At 38.7% G+C, this 12,526-nt stretch overlaps 1 protein-coding gene across 3 annotated transcripts in view; it reads right to left on the bottom strand.

The window, feature by feature from the left end:
* Positions 1-11,869, bottom strand: part of LOC116313169 (gastrula zinc finger protein XlCGF26.1-like) — a 12,477-nt gene extending 608 nt beyond the window's left edge. Inside the window, exons 1-4 of one of the 3 annotated variants that reach the window (XM_039610259.1) lie at positions 11,477-11,869; positions 11,057-11,121; positions 10,585-10,662; positions 1-3,155 (exon numbers count right to left, since the gene is read on the bottom strand). The exon at positions 1-3,155 is cut by the window's left edge and continues 608 nt beyond it. In XM_039610259.1, the coding sequence (XP_039466193.1) occupies positions 1,990-3,155; positions 10,585-10,636 (1,218 nt within the window). In that variant the 5' untranslated portion in view covers positions 10,637-10,662; positions 11,057-11,121; positions 11,477-11,869 and the 3' untranslated portion in view covers positions 1-1,989. Of the gene's footprint in view, positions 3,156-10,584 lie in introns of all 3 variants that reach the window. The other 2 variants (XM_039610261.1, XM_039610260.1) reach the window with 2 other exon arrangements.
* Between the last annotated feature and the right edge of the window lie 657 nt (positions 11,870-12,526).

Here is a 12,526-nt window from a genome sequence, read left to right as displayed (position 1 = left end):
CAGTTTTGTTATACATGCATAGATTTCTAGTCCTTGGTGCATCAGTGGCCTCTTAATCATTAATTTAATTTAGGTTTCTAATAAATAGACATTAAAAATGAATAAACATTTATGAAAACAACAATCACAAGCTTCCAAAAAGACTCTGCTGGTTTTTATTGAACAGTTTGATTAAAAATCTGAACATGTAAAAGGTTAATATCAACAATTCAGAGAAAATCTTTCTACATGCTGGCTGCCAGCTTAAGATAGGCATGTCATTTCTAGCGGTGTGCATATCAATATTGAAATATCTCTTCTTCCGATACCAGTAATTTATGTTCTAGAATCGATTCTGATATTAAAATATCGATATTTTAGTACTTTGGGTATCATTCGGATCTAAATTGGAAGGAACTACTTCCTATTACGCCTTTCACAGTCATATGCGAAATACGGCTGTATAAATGTGTCGCAACCCCTGGCGTGCGCACTCACAACAATGGCTGAGCGTAAACAGAGTCATGTGTGGACATATTTTATCTCCACGAACAGCCAAGACGCGGTTTGTGATACATGTGGCAAGAGAGTGAGGTGTTGTGGCAACACCTCTAACCTCGTCAAACACCTCAGAGTCAATCATATCACGGAATATGATGAGCTTATGTTGAGGCGAACTGAAGAGGAGGAGAGGGACAGGTGCCGCTAGGGCGAGACAGGCGTCTCTCGCAGAGTCCTTTAGTGCTGCAGGCAGGCAACATGCTCAAATAGCGTACAATTTCAAGTTTTTTATTTCTATAGAATGATAATTCTACATTATTAAGCAACATGAACAAGTAGTCTGATGTCCTGTAATCATTATTAAGCTATATTATTACAATTACATAATACAATTATATATTTTTTCTTGATGCATTCTCAATCATCCAGGAAAGTAAATCTCCAAAAGTTGATTCTGTTCATCTGGATGTAGTGTTTTGTGGGAGAAACGTTTCGTCACTCATCCAAGTGACTTCTTCAGTCTCAGCTACGTAACTGCAGTTTTCCCCAATCTTAATATAAACAGTACATTTGCATAATGACTGAAACCAGCCCACTGAAGGAGCAACAGGCTGGGAGGTCAGTTCCTTAATCTTAATTATGCAAATTCTCATGACCATTGATCAACAACCACTGACCAAAACCTTGATCAGTGGTCTTTGATCAGTGGGTTATTGATAACAATGTCATCTGCAAACATGATAATCCAAAAAGACTGTTAACTTGTCTTGCATGTCAGCCTGTCCATCACAACTGGAAGCAAGAAGGGGCTCAGAATTGATGTAATCCCACCCCCACCTCCAATCAATCTGTTACTGCTACCACACATTTCACCATTCTGTCTTCATGTCCTGCACCACCAGATCCACAAAGACATAGTGAAGATCTGACAGTCTCCATCAAACCCTCAAAGCAAACATCACATCTGTAAATCTCTTTCCATTTACTTGCTCATTTTACCTGGTCCTAAGTCTTTCTAATTCTTAGCTTGCTCAATGCTGTCAAAGTTTATCCACACTTGCTTTCACCAGAGAGCATGTAGAAGGTCATAACTGATATAACGAACTTTCTCACAGTAGCATTGAACAGGAGATTAAAGCTGAATTCTGTCAAGCCTGATCAAGTTTTTAAGTTTGACCAGGCATACAGAAGATTTGTTCAGATCAGCTGTGTTTCTCACTGTGGCCAAAAGAACTCTGTCAGAGTACTGTCACAATGGTCTGCCAGTTTTGTTACAGAGGGACACTTTGTCAGTTGAACAAGTTTGCATTATGGATATAAGACTTTCCACCCCACTCAGGTTTCAGTGTTTTAATTTTAAGATGGTTGATATCTTTAATTTTTTTAGATGATTAAACTAGCAAAAGACTTTCCACACTGACCACAAATGGTTTAATTCCAGTGTGAATGATCTGGTGCTTTTTAAATGTGTCTATATAAGTAAAAGCCACCACAGTGATCACAAAAAAATTATTTGACTCCAGTGTGGATGAGTTGATGTTTTCTTAAATTACTAATATGAGTAAAAGACTTTCCACACTGGCCACAGACAAATGATTTAACTCCAGTGTGGATGAGTTGATGTTTTCTTAAATTACTAATATGAGTAAAAGACTTTCCACACTGATCACAGCTGAATGGTTTAACTCCAGCATGGATTAGCTGATGATCTTTTAAGTGACTTCTATGAGTAAAAGACTTTCCACACTGATCACAGGTGAATGCTTTAACTCCAGCATGGATGAGCTGATGTTGTTTTAAGTGACTGTTGCGAGTAAAAGCCTTTCCACACTGATCACAGCTGAATGGTTTAATTCCAGCATGGATGAGCTGATGTTGTTTCAAGTGACTTTTGTGAGTAAAACAGTTTCCACACTGATCACACCTAAAAGGTTTTACTCCAGCATGGATGAGCTGATGTTCTTTTAAGTGACTTTTGTGAGTAAAAGAGTTTCCACACTGATCACAGCTGAAAGGTTTTACTCCAGCATGGATGAGCTGATGTCCTTTTAAGTGACTTTTGCGAGTAAAAGACTTTCCACACTGATCACAGTTGAATGGTTTAACTCCAGCATGGATAAACTGATGTTCTTTAAAGTTCCTTTTGTGAGTAAAACACTTTCCACACTGATTACAGCTGAATGGTTTAACACCAGCGTGGATAAGCTGATGTTTTTTTAAGCTTCCATCCTGAGTAAAAGCCATTCCACACTGTTCACAGCTGAATGGTTTAAATCCAGTGTGGATGAGCTGATGTTTTTTTAAACTGTGATGCTGAGAAAAAGACTTTCCACAACGATCACAGCTAAAGGGTTTAACTTCAGCATGGATGAGCTGATGATCTTTTAAATGACTTTGCTGAGTAAAAGACGTTCCACACCGATCGCAGCTGAATGGTTTAAATCCAGTGTGGATGAGCTGATGTCTTTTTAAGCTGCTATTATGAGTAAAAGACTTTCCACAACAATCACATCTAAAGCTTCTGTCCCCACTATCGGTGCGCTGGTGTCTTCTGGCTTGCTTCATAGTGGTAAAAGTCTTTTCCACAGGGATCACAACTGGTTTATCTGTACTTGGGTGGGTTATTTTTAGGTCATCAGTGTGCCGAGGTTTTGGCTTGCTTTTCCTTCTTTTGCCTATGATGACAAAGAACCAAAATAGTGACATGCAGTTATGGAACAACAAAACCTACAGAGAAAAAAGAATATAGTTGGTTTTTTCCCTTGTTTTTTTTTTTTTTTTTTTTTTACTGTGTAAGAATATTCACTGCTATCAATACATTTTTCAAAAATGTCTCTGTGCAAAATGGGTTTAAAAACACAAACAACTGTGGGATACTTTCAATTCAATTCAATTCAATTCAATTCAATTTTACTTATATAGCGCCAAATCACAACAAAAGTCGCCTCAAGGCGCTTCATAGGTACAGAGAAAAACCCAACAATCATATGACCCCCTATGAGCAAACACTTTGGCGACAGTGGGAAGGAAAAACTCCCTTTTAACAGGAAGAAACCTCCGGCAGAACCAGGCTCAGGGAGGGGCGGGGCCATCTGCTGCGACCGATTGGGGTGAGAGAAGGAAAACAGGATGAAAGACATGCTGTGGAAGAGAGACAGAGGTTAATAACAGATATGATTCAATGCAGAGAGGTCGATTAACACATACTGACTGAGAAAGGTGACTGGAAAGGAAAAACTCAATGCATCATGGGAATCCCCGGCAGCCTACGTCTATTGCAGCATAACTAAGGGAGGATTCAGGGTCACCTGGTCCAGCCCTAACTATATGCTTTAGCTAAAAGAAAGTTTTAAGCCTAATCTTGAAAGTAGAGGTAGTGTCTGTCTTCCGAATCCAAACTGGAAGCTGGTTCCACAGAAGAGGGGCCTGAAAACTGAAGGCTCTCCCTCCCATTCTACTTTTAAATACTCTAGGAACAACAAGTAGGCCTGCAGTGCAAGAGCGAAGTGCTCTAATAGGGTGATATGGTACTACAAGGTCATTAAGATAAGATGGGGCCTGATTATTTAAGACCTTGTATGTGAGGAGCAGAATTTTGAATTCAATTCTGGATTTAACAGGAAGCCAATGAAGAGAAGCCAAAACAGGAGAAATATGCTCTCTCTTTCTAGTCCCTGTCAGTACTCTTGCTGCAGCATTTTGGATTAGCTGAAGGCTTTTCAGCGAGTTTTTAGGACATCCTGATAATAATGAATTACAGTAGTCTAGCCTGGAAGTAATAAATGCATGAACTAGTTTTTCAGCGTCACTAAGCGACAGGATATTTCTAACTTTAGAGATGTTGCGCAAATGGCAGAAAGCAGTCTTACATATTTGTTTAATATGTGCGTTGAAGGACATGTCCTGGTCAAAAATGACTCCAAGGTTCCTCACAGCATTACTGGAGGCCAAGGTAATGCCATCCAGAGTAAGAATCTGGTTACATACCATATTTCTAAGATTTTCAGGGCCGAGTACAATAACCTCAGTTTTATCTGAATTAAGAAGCAGAAAGTTAGCGGCCATCCAGGTCTTTATGTCTTTAAGACATTCCTGCAGCTTAACTAATTGGTGTGTGTTACCTGGCTTCATGGATAGATAGAGCTGCGTGTCATCTGCATAGCAGTGAAAATTTATGCTATGTCTTCTAATGATGCTGCCTTATTGAAGTGTGAAGAGGACTCTCCATTTACATGTACAGGCTGTCATTTTTAGCATCTACATGAATGTTAAAATCACCCACAATAATTATTTTATCTTACTGTTTGTCCATGATTTGCACCGGGGTAACAAATTGTCACAGGATCAGTGCTGTGCCAAGGTAGCACAAATTTGTGCCCCCTGCATTGTGAGCATTCGCTGGGTACGGACTGCGGATCCAGTTTACTCTGCCTCCATTACAGACGATTAGACGTGGAAGTAGGGATGTTTGAGTTTTGTGATAAAGCAAAAAATGAGTGGCATTACATTACCATTCAGTTTGAGAGTTACAACAGAAAATTATATATTTATTGTTCTCACAAGGTACCGGTAGGGATTATTTTAACAAACAAAGGACATTTTGCCTGATAATTATTTTTATTCTCCTGTAACTTTACTGTATGAAGAGCTAAAACCTCCAACATTTCAGGAGTAGTTAGTCGTTATTTTCTAGTCTTTGGCTTGGAAGGAAGTTGGTTTGGAAGCATATTTGGCAATGCATCAACGTCTGCTTTGCGTTTGTGTGCAAGCCCCATTAAAAAACCTGTCTATTATTCTAGCAGTGTGTGACAAAGTGGCTAGGACTGAATTCATTTACCATTCATCACTTGTATATATTGTTATTTTGTGGTCTGTTATCTTATATGGTAAATGGTAAATGGCCTGTATTTATATAGCGCCTTACTAGTCCCTAAGGACCCCAAAGCGCTTTACATATCCAGTCATTCACCCATTCACGCACACATTCACACACTGGTGATGGCAAGCTACATTGTAGCCACAGCCACCCTGGGGCGCACTGACAGAGGCGAGATCCATCAGGTGCTCCATCAGTTGCAAAACCAATAGACTAAAAAACACCTTCACGTGGACTGTCAGAACTTTTAAAGCAAACTAAGAACGCGAACACACTTCTTCCATACAATAACTCTCTTGCTGCTGTTCATTGACTATGTTGCTGCCATCCTATGTGCAATATCTTAGTCTTTCCTTGTTCTGTGCTATATTTAGGTCTCTGTAAAAAAAAAAGTCTTGGCTTTTATAGCAGATAACCCCCTGAAAATATTCTCCAGTAAATAACAAAAGGAAGAAAACCACGAATCAACATCTGAACATTACCTGATGCTGCTGAACTGAAGTAGAGCAACGTTGAAGAGGTTTTATTAGAGACATGGCTAAGCTTTTTGCAATTTGCCATCGTTTATAAAAGTTTAAATTTCTTCAGTAGAAATGAGCAGAAATTAAGCTTTCTTGTCAGAGGGCACTTTAAAAAAACAAACAAACAAAAACACTGGGCAGCAAAACTGTACACATCGGTAGACTGATGCATGATAGGCAAGCAAATAATGCAAAAAACAGATTTTTTTATAATGGTAAACTAGTCTTGAACTACACTGAGAGAGCTGTGCAGCAAGTGTGATTAGTGGTGGAAGCAAGACAGCAAATGCAAGAGGGAATTCATGACAACATTTATCAAACATGAAGCATAGTTTTGATGCTCTTTTGCTGCTGGTTCAGTGAATTTAGTCAGACAGTGATACAACCTGTAGTTTCAGAATCTGTGAGATGTCGGCTTTCAGCACCAGACGGCAGGTCGACGCGTTATATTTAAATCTTTTGACGGAATCTGTTTGCCTGCTCTTTAATCATTATTGTGTTATTCAAACTACAATACATTTCAATCAGAGAAATTTATTTTTTTAAACCACCCCTAGATAACAATTTAAAGCTGTTCTGCAGCAATGGAAGTTCATCAAGCCTTGAAACCTGGTGCGACTAACTGCTACAGGTGTTCCAACTTTTCTGAATTACTTACAAACTGCTCTGTCTGCACAAAAGCAGTGTTGGAACACACTGTGGTACCATATCCTGAAGAGCATCAGTTGAACATTATTGTACTGCAGAAAGTGATGTTTTGCCACAAAAATTGTGAGGAACAAGGCAGTTAACTCTAGAAGAGAAAAATTGCAAAGAAAGTCAAGGGGTCAATGAATACAGTTTCCTTCACCATTCAAAAGCACTCAGAAACTGGGACAACTCTGACAGGAAGAGGTCTGGCAGACCCAAAGCCACAACTGAATACCAGGACAGGTTTCTGAGATTTGACAGGTTGTGTGATAGCTGAGTCACAGGACAAAAGCTTCAAGCACAGCTAAATAGTGGTCATAGTAATCAAGTGTCAGTTTCAACAGTGAAGAGAAGACTTGAGGTTTGATAGGATGAGTTGCAGCAAGAAAGCCAATGCTGAGACATCAGAATAAGAATAAGAATCCGTATAAGAGGTTTCCCTGAGCCATGAAACACTGCCATTGGACTACGGAAGACTGGAAGGTATAATGAATCAAAATTTGAAATCTTTGGTTCATCACGCAGAACTTATGCAGCATATATGGAAAGAACTTTCTGAAGAATATAAAGAATAAAACAGGTGTGTTCAGCTGTTTTATCTGCCAGACCTATAAACTGATTCCATGATTTCTTTGTTTAACTCCAACTCCTTATTTATACTGTGGTTTCATTTCAGAGTGAAATGAAACACTAAGCTACATAATTTTCAATTGAAAAAAATGGAAAAATTAGGGTGTTCCACCACTTTTGACCGGTAGGGTACGCTTCCACTCAAAGGTTGGACACACCCTCTCTTTTAATGGTTTGGCTTTATTTATTTTACTAATTTCTACTTTATAGCTATATATGTCAAATATATAAAGCGAGATATAAGGAATTATGTGGCAAAGAAAACAATAATGAATAACTGTAAAATATATTATGTCTTATATTTTAGACTCAAAGTGCAGGGCTCGCAAAATCGCTAGCCCGACGTCCCGGGGCTAGCGAATTTTCCAGTCAGGCTACCAAAATCTATCTCAGCCCTGCCCGTCGGGCTATCATAGGAAGGAAAAATATATGTCACTGGTTTTGCATTCTTTCGGAAATGTAGCTGGGTAATTGTGTCATTGGCATCGGGGAACCACTGTCAATATGTGACATATTGAAATCGCGTTTGAATTTGCGCTTGTTTTTTGCTTTCACTTTGCGATCGCGCTAACTGTGTATAGAGAGCGACAGTACTGATTGGTGAGTGACGATTAATTGCGCACCAATTCCTCTGGCATCGTCTTATCACTCATTAGCAGAGATGGGCTGTAACGCGTTACTGTAATCTGATTACTTTTTTCAAGTAACGAGTAATGTAAGGGATTACTATTGCAAAAACGGTAATTAGATTACCGTTACTTTCCCGTAGGAACGCTGCGTTACTGCGTTACTAAAACCGTGATTTTTTGCGAGAATGTCTCATGACAGTGACGTAAGCGAGTGCGACGTTCGTGACAACAGCTGTGTGCAGATCAACAATGGATAATATATCAGTGCGGGAGAGAGTATGAGCGTGCAGCGTTTAAAGCGTAGAAGTACTGACCTTACTTTGAGTTTGATTCCATAAAAAGTGACAAAAACATTAGTGTCCGTTGTGCGTGGGAAGAAAACTTCTTTTTACAGCGAAAAAACCCCCCTAAACTTCCAAGCAAGCACCGAGTGCGCTACGACGTAATGTGAAACTCACAGAGAAACTCGCGGATTCTTCCACTGACCGCCGCGGCACACCTGCACCAGGGTAAACCTCCGCCTACCCCACTCCTGCTTTACAGGTGAAAATAGGGCAACAGGACCGCTGAGTCTTTGATTTTATTTATTTTCTGCTGTGTTTTACTTTCATCTATTTGAAAGAGTGAGTGTAAACACAAAAAAATATTTTATTTTATGTGCAGAAAATAGGTTTAAATGTTAAACAAATTTCTTCCAGTCAGAGAATGTTGCATATAATTAAGTTTTTGCTTGATGCATAAAGTTAAAAGATTTGAAGTTTTAAGTTTTGTATGAGTAGTAGTTTGAAGTTTTAAAAAGAGACGTTTCCATTTGATTACATTTTGTATGATGGATTATGCAGAAAAAGTAGAATTGGGCTGAAAGATCTATCGCTTTATCACCTATTTAGGTTGTAAATTGTGTTTTTAAAAAGTAACTAAGTAATTAATTACTTTTGAAAATAAGTAATCAGTAAAGTAACAGGATTACTTTTTGAGGGAAGTAATCAGTAATTAGTAACTGATTACTTTTTTCAAGTAACTTGACCAACACTGCTCATTAGCTTACTATTCAAACCTGACAAGTGAAATCTCCCACAGCAAGCTTAAACATGTGAGAGGTTGATTGCGGAGAGAATCGCTGACCGTTATGTGAGTGCGTGTGTAAAAGCAGCAGGATATATATTTTAGTTCTGCTGAGCCAAATAAGACAGGTCAGGGTGAAGAAGTGACAGCCAAAGAAAAGCCTACCACAAAACGGAAAAGTTATGACAAATCAGACTATGAGGGAAAAAGAAAGTGCAGCTTTATGGTTTCATGGACAAAAGAATTTCTGTGGCTGGAATATGACAAGCTAAATAACCAGGGGTGCACATAAGTGGTCCGCAGGTGTGCATTCGCTGTCAAAATAAAAAACGCGCACCAGATAAGAAGTTGCAACACGCGCCTCCAGATTTTCTGGAGGAGGACAGACATTTGTTTAGAACTCTTAAAGATGTCTAAGCAGAAATTACTTTGGTGTTCCTCCACCTCCAAAGAAATGTCAGAAGGAGTCCGAACCGCAAAAGAAGCGTGTATTCTCGGAAAAGTGGTTGCAGGAGGTGAGCTGGCTTCAAACAAATGATGAACGCACAGAGATGTGGTGCAGAATATGCCGTGAAAATCCCACTCTAGCGGACAAAAACAGTGCCTTTTATATGTACGCAAACGCGCGTTGCAACTTCTTATCTGGTGCACATCTTTTATTTTGACAGCAAATGCGCACCTGCGGACCACTTATGTGCATCCCTGTAAATAACATAATGTTCTGCCGGGTGTGTTGTTGGTTTTCCCTCGATTTCTGAGTCGACAAGTGCCTTTGTTACTGGGACCAGTAATTTTAAGAAAGACCCCCATTAGAACCCATGAGAAATGCAAGAAATGCATTATTCCTCAGTCTGCAATATCTTTCCCAGAACAAACACCAATTGCAAAGAACATACTAAAAATAAACCTGAAAAATCTGTTTAGAACAGCGTATATGTTGCAAAGAGTGAACTACCATTGGCAAAATTTAGCAGTCTTTGCAAACTTCTAAAAAAATGTCCTAGATCTTGGTTCCACTTATCTCTTACCCGTGACTTCAGTGGAAATTTCAAATTCAGGACCTGACACAGACTGATTCATGTTCTACACAGTTCTTACAAGTTGATAGAAATTTCTGTTCAATTAGAACCAAATATTTGAGTTGATGATTGTAATTTTTATACAATGTTGTAATTTGCGTTTCAACAATTTTTTGATTAATGTTTTGTTTCCGTTACAATATTATACATTATAATATTGTAACGGAAACAACAGGAAACAAAACATCAATCAAAAAATTGCTCTCTTTTTTATTCAGGCTACTTAAATTTATTTTGGGCTACCACAAACTGAAGAGTGCCTCCCCGAAGGGCTACCAGGGATTTTGAAATTTTGCGAGCCCTGAAGTGACATCAAATAGATATTCATTTTTCCATTCAGTGTGGGTATGTACCACAAATATATATTTTTTAAACAGAAGCAATGTTTTTGAAGTATTTCAGTGACAAAAGAAAGATAAAAGACAAACACAAAAAGACAAAAGAAAATACTAGTTGCTTTACATTTTTTTTCTTCAGCAATGATTTGTCCCACATTTGGTATAAACTGGCAAAATGCCAGTGTGTGCAGAATAAATGTTATTATTACTAACAATACTCATAATAACAACAGCTTAATGTCTGTAGAATAACGGTGGTGATTTTATTTTTGTCACCTTTTATGAAGAACCGATGTTTCTCACTGCAGTGGCTGAGCTGCTCCTCCATCAGACTCTCCTCCTCCCGTCAGTCGCCTGTGTCATCAAACAGATCTTTATTTTTCTATTCAGTGATTTATTGTACGGCACTACCGAAGAGCATTGTATTGTATAGAATTATTCTTCCTCATACACTCAGTACCAACATTAGAATCAGATTCAGAGAAACTCTATTAATCCCAGAGTGAAATTGAGTTGTAACTCATATAAAATGAGCCTAGAAACAGTTATGATGGATCAATATCAAAACAAATAGAGAGATATATAAATAAAAAGCAAAATTATTGAAAGCAAAATAATTAAAACAAATAGTAAGATTAAACAGAAAGAAAATGAAAAAGAAACTAAAGAACATTACGAAGACAGGGAGCTGCTACAACAGGCTGCCACTAGAATGGTGCCAAGTTAAAGACACATTACTGGTTGGTACCTGAAAGTTTATTCTGCACGTTTTCAGTGGGTGAAACTTTCGTCACTCATCCAAGGTGACGAAACCTGTCAGAACAGAATCAACAGAATCAACTTTGGGGGATTTACTTACCTGGATGACTGAACACGCATCAAGGCGTATTACTGGTCGGTGATTCTGATATTAATTGTGGATTATGTTGTATTTTATCCACCTCATAAAATCGTAATTTTCAGTACACCACCTTAATAAGAAGTAAAACAAATAGCTGAACTCAAATGATTAAACATTTAAGTCCTGAACTACTGGAAGCTCCAGGTAGAAAAACCGAGACGTTAAACACAAGGAAAAAACGAAAAAAAAAAAAAAAAAAAGCTAAGAGGGAGAAGCCCTGCAGACAGTTATAGAGTTAGGCAACCAATGTAGTTATAATGTACTCACTCTGGATCCCCTCTCAGAATAACCCGACCTAAAGACCCACCAGCAGCAGAAGGAGACACGTGGGCTTTGTAGTTGGACTAGGACTAGTAGAGACAGTGGGCTATCTGACCTCCCAGTATGTTACTGGCTACCTTGCAGAGAAAACAAGCTGTGTGAGCCACGAGAGCGTTTATCTTTCATCTCATCTCATCAGAAACAGAAATGCGATCTGCCGGAGACCAGAGGAGAAGCAGAAAGGAAGCTCAGCACAGCCACACGATCTTTGCCGTAGCCGGCTTGAAAATAAAACCTAAAGTTCCCTTTGGAAGACAACAAGTATGATGACTGTAGTTATACTCTTTATTCCTTAAGCCAACTTTCTGCTCTTTACACGCGCCGGGAGCTGCTCCTTCTTCTTCTTCTTGTTTGATGGCGGTTGGCAACCAACGTTTCTGGTGCATTACCGCCACCAACTGGAACAGAACAATAAAACATGTTCTACTGTCTCCTATTGAAAAAGTCTTATTTTCATGTACCATGTTTCCCCAATTTAAAGAATGTATTGTTAAACCTTTCAGATGTTTATTTCATCCTTCCTTTCTTTGAATCTTATAAAGCCACCGGTCAGTTCTTTCTTCTTCGTACTGTTTCTGCCATCTCACATTGACCTTTTTTTAGTTACTGATTTCATTTCTTTGCTCAGCTCCCCACTCACTCCAAACCAAACACTGCATAACATTTAAAACTATTTAACATTTATCAATTAAAAATGTACTGTCAACTGTCAATAGAGTAATTAGATGGAGAGGTAGGCCTTTCTTCAGACAATGAGTAACACAGCTGATGTTAAAAGCTTTTGAAATCACACAAAGCAATTTTGCGGACTCTCCAGAGAAAACTGATCTCTGCAACTGCTTTACTGGCTCGCATCACTTTGTCCTAGCAGTGCTCTTTGGTACGGTCCTCTTCTCTTGCCACAAGCTTCACGTGAGGGTGTGTTGTTTTTTTTTTGTTTTTGTTTTTTTTTGAAACATTGCTCTTTGAGAAAAAAAATTATGAACTCACAAAGAG

This window comes from Oreochromis aureus, linkage group 3 (assembly GCF_013358895.1).
Source record: "Oreochromis aureus strain Israel breed Guangdong linkage group 3, ZZ_aureus, whole genome shotgun sequence".
Taxonomy (NCBI): domain Eukaryota; kingdom Metazoa; phylum Chordata; class Actinopteri; order Cichliformes; family Cichlidae; genus Oreochromis; species Oreochromis aureus.
Note: the sequence above shows the minus strand (reverse complement) of the source record. Positions and strands in the feature narration are given on the sequence as shown.